A 20,565-nucleotide genomic window follows, 5' to 3' on the forward strand; every position below is an offset into this window, starting at 1 on the left:
AGATGGCAGAAAACGGTTTCTATGGTCCTGCTCTACTTCCACGAAGGACGAAGGACGCGCAGTTTGTCAAGCACTTTTATCTTCCTGATCACTTAGAAGTTACTTTCTCTTCTTCTGAGAAGGAAACACGTCGGTAAGTAAAAAGGCTTTTATGGCTTTTTCAAATTGTGGAATAATTACTTCATATATGCAGGAAAATATCAACAATTACATAGGAAACAGGTACTAAAAATGTTTCTTTGAAATATTTGCAAGATGATTTTAGGTGTCTTTTTAAAAATGTTGTGAACGTCCTTGGGATTCACAAGGCGGATAAAAAGTAGGGGGTCTTTTTATGACTGTCTTGAAAAGGTATAAAAGTCACTAGCACTGCAGCCATAGTTCAGGGAAAAACAGGATGTTGGTTCTGTTTTCGTCTACATTTCTCATCACCTCTCTCCAGTTGGTCTCTTTCAGCAACATGCGCAGCAGTTTCTGCCGCTCCACAACTTACATATTTTTGTAGTAGGCATGGGCATTTGATCTTCCCTGCACACAGCACTGTATTTGTTCCTTGGTCTCTGTCACTAATGTAGAAGTATTTTGAAAGCAGTGCTGTTCATAGTTCTATCCCTGGCTCCTGCCGTCTGGCATAGTGCTGGCACGTAGTGCCCTCTGAATAAACATTTATTAAATGGAGGAAGTGGCAGGGACGGGTCTAGCCCTGATTTCTTCCAGGTCTCTTATTTAAACGTTGACAAATAAAGCAGTGTCTTTCTTGCGTATTTGCTAACTTGACTACGGACTCACACTTAACCTCACTTAATATTTTTTCATCTTGTCTTTTTCATAGACTGAATTTTCATGGATCCTATCCACCACAGTTTCTTCCCCCTTGAAACAGGGCTTCTTCCATCTGTCTTTTTTTCTCCCTCTTTTTATTTGATGCATTAAAGAAAAAAAAAAAAAAACGTTTACCTTTTATCTCTCTTTACTTCCTTTTAAAACAAATGATGAACTCTGAACTTCTGCTCCCTTTTTCCCCCTCTCCTTTATTTTTCTTAAATAGAAAAGCTCCTGACTGGCTTAAGTGTATACACGAGGAATCACTTGAGGATATAAATGCCCTTGGAGGAATATTTGTGTTTGGGGGGCAGGATGCTCACAGGGCAGCTGGTCAGCTTTCCGACAAGGTGGCTAAGTTTCAGTCCCCTGAACAGACACCGTGGAGGGACCTCTGGGTGGGTTCCCATCCACAGCGTCAACCATCTAGCATCGTGTGGAAGACGTTCTCTGTATATGTCGATACCCCAAATAATACAAGCATGCTTCTTTAAATATAAAATATTTTTACATTAGCTATATTTGAGGTAAATCTTTTGAGTTAAAAACAGTTCAAAATTAAAAATTTTGCAAATATACACAAAAGTATAAGAAAGAAAATTAAATGTATCTATGATTCAGAGATGCAGAAATAATGACTATTAACATCTGATATATTTCTTCCCATCCTTTTTCCCTAGGCTTTGTGTATTTTGTCAGATTTTATCACATTTTACAAAATTAGATCCTCCTACATGTACAATTTTGTATTCTCTTATTCACTTAACATTATATTATTTATAATTTATATTTAAAATAAATAGAAATAGAAATTATACTTATATAACATATTGCTTCAAAAGTGCAATATTTGAGGCTGCATGCTATCCCATGTCATAGGTTTAATAATTGATGAAACTATTTTCTACAGTAGACATTATCATTTTTTTCAATTTCTCATCACGCCAAGAGCATTTTCATAGCAATGTTTTTAGGTGTATTTCTGATAATTCCTTTAGAAGAAAATTCTGAAAAGTGGGATTGCTAAATTAAGGGTAAGCATGTTTTTAAGGAATTTATATATGTGACCAAATTATCCTTCAGAAAGGTTGTACTAATTTTTCATTTCTGCCAGTAGTAAACAAGAGTTCTTACTTTAGTCCCACTTGCCAACACTGGCTGTTATATTTTTGAATATTTCAAATTTGGCAGGTAACAATAATACCTCTTTTTTTAATCTTTAAGAAATAAAAAATCCCATTTGATTCACTTTATCTTTTTACGGTTAAAAATCTTAAATTATAGACATCCTAACATTCCATCTGTAAGTGCTTCATTTTATATCTCTAAAAGAAGGACATTTTCCTACATGACCAAAGAACATTATAAAAAATTAACATTTATTATTTTTATTTATTTTTTTTTAAATTTTTTTTTTCAACGTTTTTTATTTATTTTTGGGACAGAGAGAGACAGAGCATGAACGGGGGAGGGGCAGAGAGAGAGGGAGACACAGAATCAGAAACAGGCTCCAGGCTCTGAGCCATCAGCCCAGAGCCTGATGCAGGGCTCGAACTCACGGAGCGCGAGATCGTGACCTGGCTGATGTCGGACGCTTAACCGACTGCGCCACCCAGGCGCCCCAACATTTATTATTTTTTAATAGAATCTAATACTGGGTTCATCTTAAAATCCTTTCTCCCCTTGTTACTCAAGTGCCTTCTTTGCTGGGTCTGTCTAAACTGATCACGATTCATCTAGATGTTATGTCCTATTTTGTTTTAATGTGCATTTTTGAAAATTGAAGTATAGTTGATATACGATGTTACATTAGTTTTAGGCATACAACATAGTGATTCAACAAGTCTAAATGTTATGCTATACTCACTATAAGTGTAGTTACCATCTGTCACCATAAAACCCTATTATAGTAACATTGACTATATTTCCTAAGCTGTACCTGTTATCACCTTGACTTATTCATTCCGTAACTATAAGACAATACCTCCCACTCCACTTCACCCATTTGCCCATCTCCCCACCCTCTCCCCTCCGGCAGCCACCAGTTTGTTCTCTGTATTTATGGGTCTGTTTTCTACTTTTTGTTTGTTTATTCATTCGTTTTGTTTTTTAGAGTCCACATATAAGTGAAATCATATGATATGTGTCTTTCTCTGACTTACTTCACTTAGCATTATAGATCCATTCATGTTGTTGCAAATGTCAAGTAATAATTATGGTTGAGTCACAATTCCATTGTATAAATATACCACATCTTCTTTATCCATTCATCTATGGTTGGACACATGAGTTGCTTTCATATCTTGGCTTTTATAAATAATGCTGCAATAAACATAGAGTGCATTTTTATTTTTTGTGAGATTGGGCATAATTCATATTATTAACTATTGATTTTGAATTTTTTGGTAAATGTTCTGAGCAAATAATGTGTTCTTCTTAATTTTGATCGTTGAAAATTAAAAAAATACAGGTAACAGCTAAAAGGAAAATAAAATTCCCTTATAATCCTACCATGTAGAGATGATTACTATTAATATCTTGATATGTATCTTAATTTTTCCACATATATCTACATGTATTTATTGTTACCTGTTTAAAAAATAAACTTTATGTCACTTACATAAAGATAGTAGCAATTTCCCATGGAATTAGATTTTCATTATTTTTAAAGGCCACGTAGTCATATTTAGTTAAATGGAGATAGTAATGATTTATTTGACAACCCACTATTTTTAGACAGTTAGATTTCTTTTTCAAAAAATAATTTATTTTGTACTGACTGCTTTATCATACTCTTTTACTGGTTCTAACAGTTTTTCCATTACTTCTCTTGGATTTTACACACTAACAATCATATAATCTAAAAAGAGTGATATTTTTATTTTCTGCATTCCTGTATTTCTGTCTCTCATTTCCCTTTCACCTTAATTGCAATGGCTAGAACTTCTAGAACAGTGTTTTTTTTTTTTTTTTCAACGTTTATTTATTTTTGGGACAGAGAGAGACAGAGCATGAACGGGGGAGGGGCAGAGAGAGAGGGAGACACAGAATCGGAAACAGGCTCCAGGCTCTGAGCCATCAGCACAGAGCCCGACGCGGGGCTCGAACTCACGGACCGTGAGATCGTGACCTGGCTGAAGTCGGACGCTTAACCGACTGCGCCACCCAGGCGCCCCTAGAACAGTGTTAAATAACAGTGGGCATCTTTGACATTGAATGTAACAGAAATGCCTTTAAGTTAGATACTTAACATATTTTTCATCAGGTTTTCAAAGTATCTCTTCTTTTTTTTTTAATGTTATTTTTGAGAGAGAGAGAGAGAGAGAGAGACAGAGAGAGAGACAGAGACAGAGACAGAGTGTGAGTGGGGGCGGGGCAGAGAGCAAGGGAGACACAGAATCCCAAGCAGGTTCCAGGCTCTTAGCTGTCAGCACAGAGCCCTATATGGGCTCGAATTCACAAACCCCAAGATCATGACATGAGTCAAAGCTGGATGCTCAGCTGACTGAGGCACCCAGGTACCGCCCTTTTTTTCTTTAAAAATTTTTTAAATGTTTATTTTTTAGAGAGAGAGACCTAGCGCGAGCAGGGGAGGGACAGAGAGAGAGAGGGAGACACAGAAACGAAAGCAGGCTCCAGGTTCTGAGCTGTCAGCACAGCCTGAGGCAGAGTTTGAACTCACAAACCCCAAGATCATGATCGGAGCTGAAGTCAGATGCTTAACCCACTGAGCCACCCAGGTGCCCCTCAACATATCTTTTCAATATCTACTTTAATTAAAGTTGTATATTTGGTCAAAGATGAATGCTAAATTTAACAAGTAAATTTTTAACACCCATGGAGATGCTCATCTGTTCTTTTCCTTTTATCTATTGATGTGTTATTGTCATAGATTTGCTAATAATAAGCCATTCTTACAATATTAGAAACATATTAATTAATCATTATTTGCTATTCCTTCAGTACAGTGCTAGATGGATTAGGGTTTCTTCACTCTAACTTCTCCCCACCCTCAAATGATTGGAGTTTGTCTCCTTCGTTGTATTTTCCTTTTTTTTATTAAATTTTTTTTTAACGTTTATTTATTTTTGAGACAGAGCATGAGCGGGGGAGGGTCAGAGAGAGAGGGAGACACAGAATCCGAAACAGGCTCCAGGCTCTGAGCGGTCAGCACAGAGCCCGACGTGGGGCTCAAACTCACGATCTGCAAGATCATGACCTGAGCCGAAGTCGGACGCTTAACCAACTGAGCCACCCAGGCGCCCCTCTTTTGTTGTATTTTCTAATAATTACTCTTAATTTTATAATATACATACTTAAACTTGTATTTTTCTTGAATTAACACTTTGAATTAACTTGTCTCTATCTATAGATTCTCCTCAATCAGGCAAGGATCACAACATACTTGTAGTTCACTCTTTCCCTCTCCCCCACTGTCTACTAATTCCCTTGTAATTATTGGAAATTTTAGTTCCAGATCATTATTAAAATTTTTGTCATCAATACTTATTGGAATTTAGCAATAAACTTTCCTACTTTCTTTGCAAAATATTCGTTCTAGCATCCCTGTTGTGGCTTTTTTGGGGATGGGGTGATAAAGTTATCAGCTTATTTTTCAGAGGATAGTCCATCCTCTGGCAATTCAGATGGTGGATCTGTCTTGCATGTCTTTTAGTATTTCTTTGATATATTCTGTCTCTTATGCTTCTTGTACTATGTTTTGGGGAAATTCCTCTTCTTGGTCTTCTCACTAATTCTCACATCAGCATTGCTACTCTACAATTCAACTCATTTAATGAGTTTTCTATTTCAATGATTAAGTTTTTAATTTCTATGATTCCTACTCCATTCTTTTTTAGAATTCTTCTCTCTCTCTTAGGATATCATTATCAATCAATCCTCAGTATCTGAGGATACCATTGATAGTTTCCTTGGGTGTTAACTTCTCTTGTATCTTGAGTTTGGTTACTTTCTATTATGGTGTTTGCTTTGTAAGTGCCATGCTTTTTGATTGTGCAACCCAAAATGTGGTTGAGGCTCCATATCAAACTGCTTCTTGATCTGTTTTCACAGCCTATTTATCAGGAGGGTGGACCAAAGTAGTCTGTATTAATTTTATATTGCTGCTATAGCAAATTACTGCAAACTTAGTGGCTTAAAAAACACATTTATTATCTTACAGCTCTGTAAGTTAGTACTCCAACATAAGTCTTTTTGGGCATATATAAAGGTGTTGACAAGATTACATTTCTTCCGGAGGCTCTAGAGGAGAATGCATTTACTTGCCTTTTTGAGCTTCTGAATGCTACCTGCATTTCTTGGGTCATGGTCCCTTCCTCATGGCAGCTCAAGTCCTTCTTATATCATATCACTCTGACCTCTTCTTCTGCCTCCCTCTTTAGTTTTTAAGGACCCTTGTGATTACATTGGTTCCACTTGAATAATCCAGGATAACCCTCTTATTTTAAGGTCAGCAGATTAATGAATTTAATTCCATTTTCAACTCAAATTCCCTTTTTCCATGTAATAGAATATTCACAAGTTCTGGGATGAAGAGTTGGACATCCTTTGGAAGTTAGTACTCTATCATAGTCCAATCTGCTTGTGGATCTCAGAGACTTTTCTTGGTTTCAGTTTCCCTAAAGACTTTTCTTTCTTTTCTTCCTGTGTGTGCGTAGTTTTCCACAATCATTCTGGGGATTTAGAGCAAGAGGAGAAGATTAGAGTATGTGCATATCACCCTGTTGACTCTCATACTTTCTAATGTTTGCAATTGAAAACGCAATATTTTTGATGCAGAAAATGTTTAGGACATTTAAAAAAATGGTTTAAAAAGTTTATTGTGGGGTGCCTGGGTGGCTCAGTCAGTTAAGTGTCTGACTTTTGGTTTTGGCTCAGGTCATGATCTCATCGTTTGTGAGTTCTAGCCCCACATTGGGCTTTGTGCTGACAGTGTGTGGAGCCTGCTTGAGATTCTCTCTCTCCCTCTCTCTCTGCCCCTCCCCCACTCACTCTCGCTGCTTCTCTCTCAAAAATAAATAAATAAACTTTTTAAAAAATTTTATTTTTTACCCAAAAATATGACTTTGACAATTTCTGCTTTGGGGTATTTATTAAAAAATTTGACTTAAGAATCAATATTAGTAAATGCTCCATGAAACCTGGGGACTTAGATATATAATATACTTTTTTTTATAGAGTCTAAGTCTCTATTAAATCCTTTATTAATTATTTCATCCAAATCCTCCTATGATTGTCTTATGCTGTTTGATCTAATTGTAATCCAAAGAAATGCACTAAATGTTTTCACTATCAATATCTCCTTGTGTTTTTAGCATTTTTACTTTGTAAATTTTGATGCAGTTATTCACTGTGTAGGTGTTCTTATCTGTTATATTTTCATTGTGGGCTATTTATTTTTACCAGCATGAAGTAGTAGCCTCTTTTATTCTCATTGCCCAATTCTCTGATACTTTGACCTAATGGAGTATTATATATACAAACTGTAATTTCTGATGATACGGCTCCCTAGTGTTCCTATCTTTAACCCCTTTACAAGTATTGTATGACTTGCACATCTCAGAATGTAATATGTACCCTCAAGTCCCTCCCTACTTCTTTTCCCCCCAGTTTTATTGAGATAATTAACATATAACACTATAAATTTAAGATCTGCAACATAATTGTGTGTATATGACCACCGCAAAATGGTCACCACAATAATGTTAGTTAACACATCCATCACCTCACATAATGATCTTTTATTTTTGGTTGTAAGAATCTACTCTATTAGCAACTCTCAAGTATATAATACACTACTGTTAACTATAATCACCAGGCTGCACATTAGATCCCCAGAACTCATTCATCCTTATATCTGGAAGTTTTTAACCTTTGACCAACATCTCCTCATTTCCCCTGTCCCCCAGACCTTGGCAACCCCTTCCCTTTCTCCTATCTGTTTGGCTTTTTTAGATTCTACATATGAGTGAGATCATACAGTATTTATTTTCTCTGACTTTATTTCCCTTGGCCTAATGCCCTTAAGGTCCACCCATGTTGTCAAAAATGGCAGAATATCTTTCTTTCAATGACTAAATAATATTCCATTATATCTATTTCTATCTCTCTCTAAATATCTCACATTTTCTTTACCTATTTATCTGTCAGTGGATGCCTATGTTGTTTGCATGCCTTGGCTATTGTGAACGATGCTGCAATGAGTATGGGGATGCATGATTTTCAAGACAGTGATTTCATTGCTTTCAGATATATGCCCAGAAATGGGATTGCTGGATCAGATGGCAATTCTATTTTTAATGTTTCGAGGAAAAAATTAAACATTATTTTTTTTAAAATTTTTTTTTTTCAACGTTTATTTATTTTTGGGACAGAGAGAGACAGAGCATGAACGGGGGAGGGGCAGCGAGAGAAGGAGACACAGAATCGGAAACAGGCTCCAGGCTCCGAGCCATCAGCCCAGAGCCCGACGCGGGGCTCGAACTCCCGGACCGCGAGATCGTGACCTGGCTGAAGTCGGACGCTTAACCGACTGCGCCACCCAGGTGCCCCATGATTTCAGGTCTTATAGTTAAGTCTTTAATCCATTTGGAGTAATTTTTTTTGTAAGTGGGGTAAGATAGGAGTCCACTTCTTTTACATGTGCATATATCCAGTTTTCCCAACACTATTCACTGAAGAGACTACACTTTCCTTATCAAGTATTTTTAACTCTCTTGCCAAATATTAGTTGACTGTGTATGCATGGGTTTATTTCTAGACTCTAGATTCTGTTCCATACTATTTGTCTGTTTTTATGCTAATAACATACAATACCATACTGTTTTGATTAGTACAGCTTTGTAGTATAGTTTGAGATCAGGAAGTGTAATGCCTCTAGCTTTATTCTGTCTTAGGGCTGCTCTGGATGGTTGGAGTCTTTTGTAATTTCATATGAATTTTAGAATTCTTTTTTCTGATTTTGTTAAAAATGCCATTGGAAATTTAAGAGATTGCACTGAGTCTGTAGATGACTTTGGGTAATGTGGACATTTTAACAATTTAACAATTTGAAGAATTTACCAATTCTGATCCATGAATATGGGTATCTTTTTATTTATTTGTGTCTTCTTCAACTTCTTTCATCAAAGTCTTATAATTTTTAGTATACGGGTCTTTCACCTCCTTGGTTAAAATTATTCCTAGGTATTTTATTCTTTTTGATGCATTTGTAAATGGGATTGTTTTATTTCTTTCTTTTTCAAATAGTTTGTTCATGAATAGATATGCAACCATTTGTAAGTTGGTTTTGTATCCTGCAACTTTACTGAATTTAATAGTTCTTGGAGTTTTTTTTTTTTTTTTTTTATGAAGTCTTTCAGACTCTCTAAATGAAAGATCATACATCTGCAAACTGAGATATGCGAACAGAAAGAGGAATAAAATTCTTTCCCACCCTTTGTCAGGAAGTCTATTTTCCTGAGACAAAGGTAGAGTATACCATGTTTTCCTTAATATATTCCTGATACCTCTCATGAGTGTAGATGCTTTTGGATCCCTCCATTAATTTTCTACCCTTCTTTGTTTTTGGTGGCAAGGTGAGTTTTAAAATTTCTGTGTTTTCATGGCTGTTTTGCTGGCAATTGGGAGAGGTTCTACAAGAGAAGAAGTGAGGGACTTTTAACCATATGCCATTTTGTAATGAAATTCTCCAACCCAGAAGAGTTTTACTTTTTTCAAAGACTGGTTAATTGAAACACTACTTATCTCTTAACTATTTTACTATTTCCAATATACCCTTAGATGATGAACAGTGGATCCTTTTGTTAATAAAACTGAGCAACAAGTAGTCAAAAATCTGCTTTCAATTATTCCTGCTACACAAGGTCCTACTTAAGAAATGTTGTTGTCTGCTCTTGTCTCCTGGGAGCTTCTAGATATTTACTTGTGCAGATCACCTCCTGAATGGGGTAGAGTGAACCTCACATTCCAACCGTTTGTACCAGTTCCAAGTATGGGGTCTGTGGGTTCATGCACCAGCCTCCACCCTTCAGACAGTAATCTTTCCTCATTCACTTAGCATCAGTGTCATGAATATCATTGTCTGTAATTTGTCATAGTACAGTGAAACTTTCTGGGCTCTGGAAAAGCTGTTATCTCTTATATACAGCAGCTCCAAATTTACATGCTTTCTGACTTCTTCATTGTACTTTTTTTTTTTTTTTTTTTTAATTTTTTTTTTTTCAACGTTTATTTATTTTTGGGACAGAGAGAGACAGAGCATGAACAGGGGAGGGGCAGAGAGAGAGGGAGACACAGAATCGGAAACAGGCTCCAGGCTCTGAGCCATCAGCCCAGAGCCCGACGCGGGGCTCGAACTCACAGACCGCGAGATCGTGACCTGGCTGAAGTCGGACGCTTAACCGACTGCGCCACCCAGGCGCCCCTTCATTGTACTTTTTAATATCTCTCTATCTTTTCCTGTTTTTTCAGTGTGTCAGCTGTAGGAACTTGATGTATTCAGATTATCATGTCTCTCTCAATTTGTTGCTTTCGGTCTGATATAAGTTGGAAAAAACACATATCCATTTTTATGGGAATTGTGTCAATGAATGAGATCCTATGACTAAAAAAAAAAATTCCTGTGTCCACAAAGAGTAGAGTATATGTTATCTTGTCTACCTTTTCCTGGTTTGTAAGAATACTTCTTTTTTTTTTTTTTAATTTTTTTTTTCAACGTTTATTTATTTTTGGGACAGAGAGAGACAGAGCATGAACGGGGGAGGGGCAGAGAGAGAGGGAGACACAGAATCGGAAACAGGCTCCAGGCTCTGAGCCATCAGCCCAGAGCCCGACGCGGGGCTCGAACTCCCGGACCGCGAGATCGTGACCCCCGGACCGCGAGATCGTGACCTGTCTGAAGTCGGACGCTTAACCGACTGCGCCACCCAGGCGCCCCTGTAAGAATACTTCTAACGTCGACCTGTAGGTGTTTCCTAGGCAGGTGTGGTTGTGGGCGCTCCAGTGTATGTGCAGGATGCTGCCCAGGGGCCATCCCAGCTGCCATTGCTGCTTTTAGGATACTGCAGTTGGAGTTAGGCAGCTGTGGAGCCCCATCTGTCCTGCTAGCTTGTGTTCCCTGCAGGAGAACATAAATTATTTTCCACACAGATCAGAGCTGGAATGGTATAGACTCATGAGTGTATTTCTTAGTTTCTGAGACTAGATTCTTGCTTGCCCTTTTGCACAATTATATCCCCACCCCTTTGTCTCAGTCACAAGCATGGGATCTGTGGGCTGGTGTGCCTGCTTCCACCCCTTCACCAGTCATGAATGCCCAGTTTGGACTATATTAATCATATCTTTTCAAATGGCTCCATAAACAGTGGTATCACCTGTGCCAGCCCAGCCACAACTGGTTTTGGTGAGGTGCAAGTCATGGAGGTGGAGGGAGTAGGTGGTTCTTCCTTGTGCCACAAACTTGGCCTTATTCCAATCTTCACCCTCACAAAAGGACTTATCCTGTCATGTGCCACAGCGATTTAGCCATCAAGCCACAGGTAGATTGGCTTTCCAACCTGTCACCCACCTTCCTCTCTGTTCCTTTTATCTCATGTTGCCCTGGCCAAACTGGGTTGAGGATCTGAAAGTCTGGCCAGTGGTGGGCATGGCTTCACAATGACCACGATGAGTTTTTCTCAGGCTCACCTAGTCATTCAGACTCACAGCCCCAATAGGCCACACTTGGTCCATTTTTCTCTGGAAGATATAGGAGAGGAAATACAACACAGGCTTCCTACTTTCATACCTCTAGTTCATACACGGTCCTTTTAGCATGGATGCTGTTTACCATTCAAGAGTCATTTTACCCAAAAGTAATGTTTTTGGTAACACAGTGGACATTTTACATGTGTCAGATTTTGAGAAAAGAGCTAGAAATTTAATCCTATGTAAGATTAGTCACTAGAGAAAGAGATAAATGGGTTTGTTAACCCTTCACCCATGAGAAGTCATGGGTTGTAGCAGATGGCAGAGTTATGGCCAAATTGAATACTGGTGTAGACTCTTGAGAATGTCTTGTAGTTTCTGGCAATAGCTCCTTGATTGCCCTTTTGTACAATTTTAGATTCTCAAAAGGAGTGATATAATATTTTGGAGGGATAAAAGGACTGCCCTTTAAAAGAGAATAAAGTATTCTCTGAGTCCAAAGAAAAGAGACCATAGTCACATAGTTAACTTCTAAGACAGTTGATTTAAGCCTTTGTCTAGTAAGTCAATGCCCATGTTTCTTCAGAAACCATTTATATTAACTTCTTCTCCTTTTTTATCCAATTTTTAAAATCCTTTGTGATTTTATTTTTGTGTTCGGTGTAAGAAGTGGTCCAGTTTTCCCAACACCATTTGCTGAATAGACTGTCTTCTCCTCATTGTATATTCCTGCCTCCTTTATTGTAAATGAATGGGCCATGTAAATGTGGGTTTATTTCTGGGCTCTCTATTCTGCTCTATTGATCTATGTGTCTATTTTTGTGCCAGTATCGTTTTGGGTTTTTTTGTTTTCTTTCTTTCTTTCTTTCTTTCTTTCTTTCTTTCTTTCTTTCTTTCTTTCTTGTACTAAAGCTTTGCAGTGTATTTTGAAATCTAACACTGTGATACCTCTGCTTTGTTCTTCTTTCTCAAGATTTCTTTGGCTATTCAGGGTCTTTTGTTGTTCCATACAAATTTTCATATTATTTGTTCTAGTTCTATGAAAAATGATGTTGGCATATTGCACTAAATCTGTAGATTGCCTTGGGTAGTGTGGACATTTTAACAATATTGATTCTTCCAATCCATAAGCATGGAATATCTTTTAATTTTTTTGTGTCATCTTCACTTTCTTTCATCAGTGTTTTATAGTTTTTAGAGTGCAGACCTTTTACCTTCTTGATTAAGGTTATTCCTAGGTATTTTATTATTTTTGGTACAATTATAAATGGTATTGTTATTCTTAATTTCCAATTGTACAGCATAGAAGAAATGGATAAAATCCATTTGTAATAACCTACTGAAACAGAATCAGGAAGAAGAAAATGTGAATAGACTGATTGCTAGCAATAAAATTGGATCAGTAATCAAAAAACTCTCAACAAACAAAAGTTCAGGACCAGATGGCTTCACAGATGAATTCTAGCAAACTTTAAAGAAGAGTTAATATCTAGTCTTCTCAAACTATTCCAAAAATAGAAGAGGAAGAAAAGTTTCAAAATTGATTCTATGAGACCAATGTTACCCTGTTATCAAAACCAGATAAAGACACTAAAAAAAGAACTACAACCCAGTATCTCTGATGAACAAAGATGCAAAAGTCCTCAACAGAATATTAGCAAACTGAATCCAATAATACACTGAAAAAAAATCATTGACCAGTATCAAATGGGATTTATTCCAGGGATTAAGTGTGGTTCAGTATTTGCAAATCAATCAGTGTGATACATCACATCAACAAGAGAAAGGATAAAACCATAGGATCATCTTAATAGACGCAGAAAAAGCATTTGACAAAGTATAACATCAATTCATGATGAAAACTGTCATCAAAGTGGGTTTACAGAGAAAATACCTCAACCTAATAAAGGCCTTATATGAAAAACCCACAGCTAACATCATACTCAATGGTGAAAAACTGAGACCTTTTTCTCTAAGATCAGGAACAAGACAAGGATGTCCACTCTCACCACTTTTATTCAACATGGTACTGGAAGTCCTAGCCACAGCAATCAGACAAGAAAAAGAAATAAAAGGAATCCAAATTGGCAAGGAAGAAGTACAATTTTCACTACTTGCACATGACATGGTACTATATATAGAAAACCCTAAAGAGTCCAACCAAAAATTACTAGAATTGATAAATGAATTCAGTAAAGTCACAGAATACAAAATTAATATACAGAAATTTTGATGCATTTCTATATACTCTGTTTAAATTAATGGACTCTATTTTTTTAGAGCAGTTTTAGTTTTACAGAAAAATTGAGTAAATAGTTCAGAAAGTTCTCATGTACCCCTTCTCCACTAGACAGTTTTTCCACAACATTTTGCATTAGTGTGGTATATTATATAATAGACATATTAGTATTAACTAAAGTCCATAATTTACATTTGGATTCAGCCTTTGTGTTATATAGTTCTGTGGGCTTTGAAAAATGCATAAGGTCATATATCCACAATTATAATATCATATGGAAGGAACAGTTTTACTGTACTAAAAATCCTCTGTGCCCTGGTTATTCATCCCTCCCTCTCCAAAACCCTAAAAACCACTGATCTTTTTATCTTTAGTTTTGCCTTTTTACGAATGTCATAGAATTGGAATTATACAGCATGTAGCCTTTTCAGATTTGTTTCTTTTACTTAGAAATATGCCTTCTGGTTCTTCTATGACTCTTTGTGGCTTGATCACTTATTTCTTTGCAGGACTGAATAACATCCCATTGTTTGGATATACCACAGTTTGTTTACCTTTCAACCCACTGAAGGACATCTTGTTGCTTTCAGTTTTGGGGAGTTATGAATAAAGCTGCTACAAACATCTACATGCAAGCTTTTTTTGTGGACTAGATTTTCAATTCATTTAGGTAAATACCTAAGATTGTAATTGCCAGAGAATATGGTAAGAGTGCACCTAAGAAACTGTCAGACTGTCTTCCAAAATGTCTGTACCATTTTGAATTCCCACCAAAAATGAATGAGAATCACTGTTGCTCCATACCCTTACCAATATTTGGTGTTGTTTCAGGATTTTGGCCATTTTAATGGGTGTATAATGGTATCTCATTGTTTTAATTTGCAATTCTCTGGTGACATCTGATATTGAGTATCTTTTCATATACTTATTTGCTATTTGGTGAGGTCTCTGTTCAGATCTTTTCCCCATTTTTAAATTGTGTTATTTTCTTATTGCTGAATTCAAGAGTTCATTGTATATTTTGGACACAAGTCCTTTATCAGATATGTGTTGTGTAAATATTTTCTCCCAGCCAGTGGCTTGTTTTTTCATTGCCTGAATTGTGTCTTTTGCAAAGTAGAAAAATTTAATTTTAATGAAGTCCAATTTAACAATGTTTTCTTTGATGGATTGTGCTTTTGATGTTGTGTCTAAAAGGTCATATCCAAACCCAAGGTCACCTAAATTTTCACCTATATTATCCCCTAGACGTTTTCTAGTTTTATGTTTTACATTTAGGTTTATGATCCATTTATGGCTAATTTTGGTCAAAAGTGTAATACCTGTGTCTAGATCCTCTCTCTCTCTCTCTCTCTCTCTTTTTTTTTTTTTTTTTTTTTGCATATGGATGTCTAGTAGTTCTAGCACCATTTGTTGAAAAGATTATCTTTTCTTTACTGAATTGCCTTTGCTTCTTTGTCAAAGACCAGTTGGCTATATTTGTGTAGGCCTATTTCTGAGTTATTCATTTTGGTCCATTGATCTGTTTATTCTTTCACCAGTATCATACTGTCTTGATTACTGTAGCTTTATAGGAAGTCTTGAAGTTGGGTAACGTCACTTCTCAGTTTCCTTTTTTTTTTGTTTATTTTATATTTGAGAGAGATAGAGCATGAGCCAGGGAAGGACAGAGTGAGAGAGAGAGAGAGGCACAGAATCCAAAGCAGGTTCCAGGCTCTGAGCTGTCAGCACAGAGTCCAACATGGGGCTGGAACTCAAACTGTGAGGTCATGACCTGAGCTGAGGTTGGATGCTTAACCGATTGAGCCATCCAGATGCCCCAGGTAGTGTTAGTTCTCTAATTTTGTTCTTTTCCTTTTTATCCTATAAATGGGTAATAGTTTATAATTTATTTGCATGCCTCTGTTGTTTAAAGTAGGCATTTTGAATATTATAATGTGGTAACTCAGGTTCTCCTGTCTCCCAGGGTTTGCTGTTGCTGATTGTCGTGGGAGTACTGTTGGCTGTTTGTTTAGTGACTGCTCTGAACTATTTTGTAAAGACTATATTCTTTGTTATGTGTGGCCATTGTATTCTGTGCTTGATTCACTTAGTGGCCAGCTAGTGCTTTGATAGAGATTTTCTTAAATATCTAGAGATAAAATGAAACAAAACTTTGGATTTTTGTAGATTGGTTCTGTGTGGAAACATTTCCTGGATGTTTATCCAGGCTGTTTACAACTCTGCCCTAGCTTTCACTTTTGGCTTTCACAGAGCCAAAGGTCAACCAAAGGTGAAAGTTTAGGATTTTCTTAGCTCTTTTCTGAACATGCATCCAGCCCTAGACATGGGTGGCTTTCTAGATTTCCTGGTTCACATGGAGATTTCCAAAGACTTATCTACCACGTATCTCTTTTGTGAGCTTCTTCCTTCCCTGGCTTTTTGATGTGTGTGCTGTTTGTCACATTTGCTATTCCTTGTTCCAGTGCCTGTGGCTAGTATATTTGCCTATAAAGATTTTCAGTAAACATTACCCAGGAGGTTTCTCCAGCCCTGAGAAAGTTCTGAAAAGGGTGAAACAAAGCCAAGCCCCTGAGTGCATCCCTCAGAGAATGCCTAGACAGGTTAAAACACAGAAGCACAATTTTTTGATGATAAGGTCTGTATTGCCTCCCCTGGTACCAGCAAGCTGCATAACTGGAGAATATATCACATTTAATTATGCAAACAGAAATGACTCTGATAGTGAATGAAAAGATCACTGGGATTTTGTGTTAGGAAGTGGAGGTCTGAGAGCAATCATCCAATATTTATATGTCTTAATGTATATTGTATTTCTAGAATTTGGACACATATCAAGATGCCCTGAAGAACAGCACAACCCTTTGGGGAATAGCCTTTTAAACATCATGACCAAAGACAAAGAATCTATCACCAGAAGCTTTTGCTTTGTGTACATTTTGACCTTAATAGTTGGAACCATAATCCAGTTCTCTGATGAAAGTGAATTTGCAGTAGACATGTCGAAAATGAAACTTACGCATGTTCCAAAAGACCTGTCACCAAAAACCAAAGTCTTAGATATATCTCAAAACTACATATCTAAGCTTCACATCTCTGACATTAGCTATCTCTTAGGGCTGGAAGTTTTGACACTTTCCTATAATAGACTCCAGTGCCTCGATTTTAGCATTTTCAAGTTCAACCAGGATTTGGAATATTTGGATTTATCTCACAATCAGTTGCAGAAGACCTCTTGCCACCTTATCAGGAGTCTCAAGCATTTAGACCTCTCATTCAATGACTTTGATGTCCTGCCCATCTGTAAGGAATTTGGCAACTTGACGCAACTGAATTTCTTAGGATTAAGTGGTACAAGGTTACGACAATTAGATCTGCTACCAATTGCTCATTTGCATCTAAGTCACATCCTTCTGGATTTAGAAGGTTATTATGCAAAAGAAAGTGAAACAGAAAGTCTTCAAATTCTGAATACAAAAATACTTCACCTTGTTTTTCACCCAAATCAGTTATTCTCTGTCCAAGTGAACATATCAGTTAACAGTTTAAGGTGCTTACAACTGACTAATATTAAATTGAATAATGACAACTGTCAAATTCTAATTAAATTTTTATCAGAACTCATTAGAGGCCCAACTTTACTGAATTTTACTCTCAAACATGTGGAAACAACTTGGAAATGCCTGGTTAGAGTTTTTCAATTTCTTTGGCCCAAACCTGTAGAATATCTCAATATTTACAATTTAATAATAGTTGAAAGCATTGATGAAGAAGATTTTACTTATTCTAAAACAGCACTGAAAGCATTGAAAATAGAGCATGTTACAAACAGAGTTTTTATTTATTCACAGACGGTGTTATATACATTTTTTTCTGAGATGAACATTATGATGTTAACCCTATCAGATACACCTTTTATACACATGCTTTGTCCTCAGACATCAAGCACATTTAAATTTTTGAACTTTACCCAGAATGTTTTCACAGACAGTGTATTTCAAAACTGTTCCAAACTAGTTAGATTGGAAACCCTTATCTTACGAAAGAATAAATTAAAAGGCCTTTACAATATAGGTCTCATGACTAAGCATATGACATCTTTGGAAATATTGGATGTTAGTTGGAATTCTTTGGAATATGATAGACATGATGGAAATTGCACTTGGGGTGGGAGTATAGTGGTGTTAAATTTGTCTTCAAATATACTTACTGACTCTGTTTTCAGATGTTTACCTCCTAAGGTCAAGGTACTTGATCTTTATGATAACCAAATAAGAAGCATTCCTAAACTAATCATGAAACTAGAAGCTTTGCAAGAACTCAATGTTGCCTCCAATTCCTTAGCCCACCTTCCTGACTGTGGAGCTTTTAGCAGCCTTTCTGTACTGATCATTGACCATAATTCAATTTCCAACCCATCAGCTGATTTCTTCCACAGCTGCCAGAAGATTAGGTCCATAAGAGCAGGAAACAATCCATTCCAATGCACCTGTGAGCTAAGAGAATTTATCCAGAATATAGGCCAAGTATCAAGTGAAGTGGTAGAGGGTTGGCCTGATTCTTATAAGTGTGACAATCCAGAAAGTTATAAGGGAACCCCACTAAAGGACTTTCATGTGTCTCAGTTATCCTGCAACACAGCTCTGCTGCTTGTCACCATTGGGGTCACTGTGCTGGTGTTGACTGTTACTGTGACTGCCCTCTGTATGTACTTTGATCTGCCCTGGTATCTCAGGATGGTGTGTCAGTGGACCCAGACCCGGCACAGGGCAAGGAACCTACCCTTAGAAGAACTCCAAAGAACCCTTCAGTTCCATGCTTTTATTTCATACAGTGAACACGATTCTGCCTGGGTGAAGAATGAACTGGTACCTTACCTAGAAAAAGAAGACCTAAGGATTTGTCTCCATGAGAGAAACTTTGTTCCTGGCAAGAGCATTGTGGAAAATATCATCAACTGCATTGAGAAAAGTTACAAGTCCATCTTTGTTTTGTCTCCCAACTTTGTTCAGAGTGAGTGGTGTCATTATGAACTCTACTTTGCTCATCACAATCTCTTTCATGAAGGATCTAATAATTTAATCCTGATCTTGCTGGAACCCATTCCACAGAACTGCATTCCCAGCAAGTATCACAAGCTGAAGGCTCTCATGACACAGCGGACTTACTTGGAATGGCCCAAGGAGAAGAGCAAACATGGACTTTTTTGGGCTAATATTAGAGCTGCTTTTAACATGAAGTTGACATTAATTGCTGAAAATAATAATGCAGAAACTTATAAAAAATCAGGAAATTCAATTTAAGAAACCATCATTAACTTGGATTCTGATGAACATGATGATTTTAAGTTTCTGTCTAGATGATACCTCTATTATATCTACACATTCTGGAAGACTAAATGAAAACTAGGTTTTAACGAAGCTGAGGACCAAGGCTGGAGGCTGAGGTGGTGCTCAAACTTGCCTATTACAGGTAGCTCAGTCTCTTCTGGTTCAACCATTCAGTTTTGAGTGGAAACACACAAGTAAATGGTCATTCAAGGACCTTTCCTCTCCCTTCTCCTTTCCCAAAGAGAGTCTGTGTGAGCAGGAGTTTATGGGACTTTATGGCAGCAAGGAAAGTCAAACTCAGAAGTGTACCCAATGGCCCTTGGAGTGTCCTATGGAGCCTCATTGAACTCTGGGTGAGCTTTGTCATCCTGTTCAACTTTGGAGCTTGGGAAAAATTAGACCATTTATGGAAAATAAAGAATTTTAGTTCACATCTGAGGAAATTATTTAATTTCTGATGCTGTCACACAAATATGCAATTAACCAGTGGGGACTCATGACATAATAATTTATATATATAAAGGAAAATACAGTTGCCCCTTGAACAACATGGGTTTGAATTACATGGATCTGCTTGTAGTTCCTTTTTTTTTTTAATGGACTTTTTACAGTACAGTACTATAATTATATTTTCTCTTCCTTGTGACTCTCTTAATGTTTTCTTTTTTATAGTATATTTTATTGTGAGAATACAGTATTTAATACATGTAACATCCAAAATGTATGTTAATTATTTATGTTATCGGTAAGGCTTCTGGTCAACAGGAGGCCATTTTGAAGTTATTAAGGTAAGTTGAGGTTATTGAGGTAATTAAGTTTTGGGGTTGTTAAAAGTTATACACAGATTTGTGACTACACAGGGGGTCAGCACCCCTAACCCCCATGTTGTTCAAGGGTCAACTGTATAGCCTTTAGTTACAGGCTGTTAAGGACAAAGACATGGATTTATTTGTTTGCAAAGGAAACTCCGAGCCAACTTTATTTGTAACTGGTTATTGAATAGGAGTTTTCTGGTTGTCTTAGTTTTAGCAAATGCCTCAAAGCTGACAAAAGGTAATAAATGCCACCACATTTTAAGTGGAGATACTAGACATAGCCAGGCTGGATGTATTAAAGAATAGCAGAAAGAGCCTTGTAACTACCAACACATATCACCTATCTCCAGAATAGATTCAAAAGGGTGGTTAGATATCATTAAGTAGAGGTTCTAGACCTATGGGGAGATTGCTTTGGATTTCTTCCAAAGGTAAATGAGAGGGTCTCTAAGCATAATATAAAAGTATCCTGGCATCCCACTCTCAGCCTGCAGCTTATAGAATAACAAGAGTACACAAATTCAGTGCATGATGTGAGAGCTCTTGGAAGAGCCTGATGAGTGTCCCTGGGAGTTTTGTGGCAGGGGTGGGGATTGTGCACATAAAGATTGGTAAATAATGTTTTGAAAATATAGGTGCTTGATAAATTTTG

At 37.0% G+C, this 20,565-nt stretch overlaps 1 protein-coding gene across 2 annotated transcripts; it reads left to right on the forward strand.

Moving 5' to 3' along the window:
- TLR6 (toll like receptor 6) lies at positions 1–19,531 on the forward strand. Of its 2 annotated transcripts, none has more exons than XM_030314046.2 (2): positions 1–133; positions 16,589–19,531. In XM_030314046.2, exon 2 carries the CDS (start codon positions 16,657–16,659, stop codon positions 19,069–19,071), a length of 2,415 nt encoding a protein of 804 aa, XP_030169906.1. In that variant the 5' UTR covers positions 1–133; positions 16,589–16,656; the 3' UTR covers positions 19,072–19,531. The 2 variants fall into 2 exon arrangements, with proteins under 2 accessions (XP_030169906.1, XP_030169907.1); XM_030314047.1 differs by lacking the exon at positions 1–133 and adding an exon at positions 13,775–14,473.
- The last annotated feature ends 1,034 nt before the right edge of the window (positions 19,532–20,565 follow it).

This window comes from Lynx canadensis, chromosome B1 (genome assembly GCF_007474595.2).
Source record: "Lynx canadensis isolate LIC74 chromosome B1, mLynCan4.pri.v2, whole genome shotgun sequence".
In the NCBI taxonomy this organism is placed as follows: Eukaryota; Metazoa; Chordata; class Mammalia; order Carnivora; family Felidae; genus Lynx; species Lynx canadensis.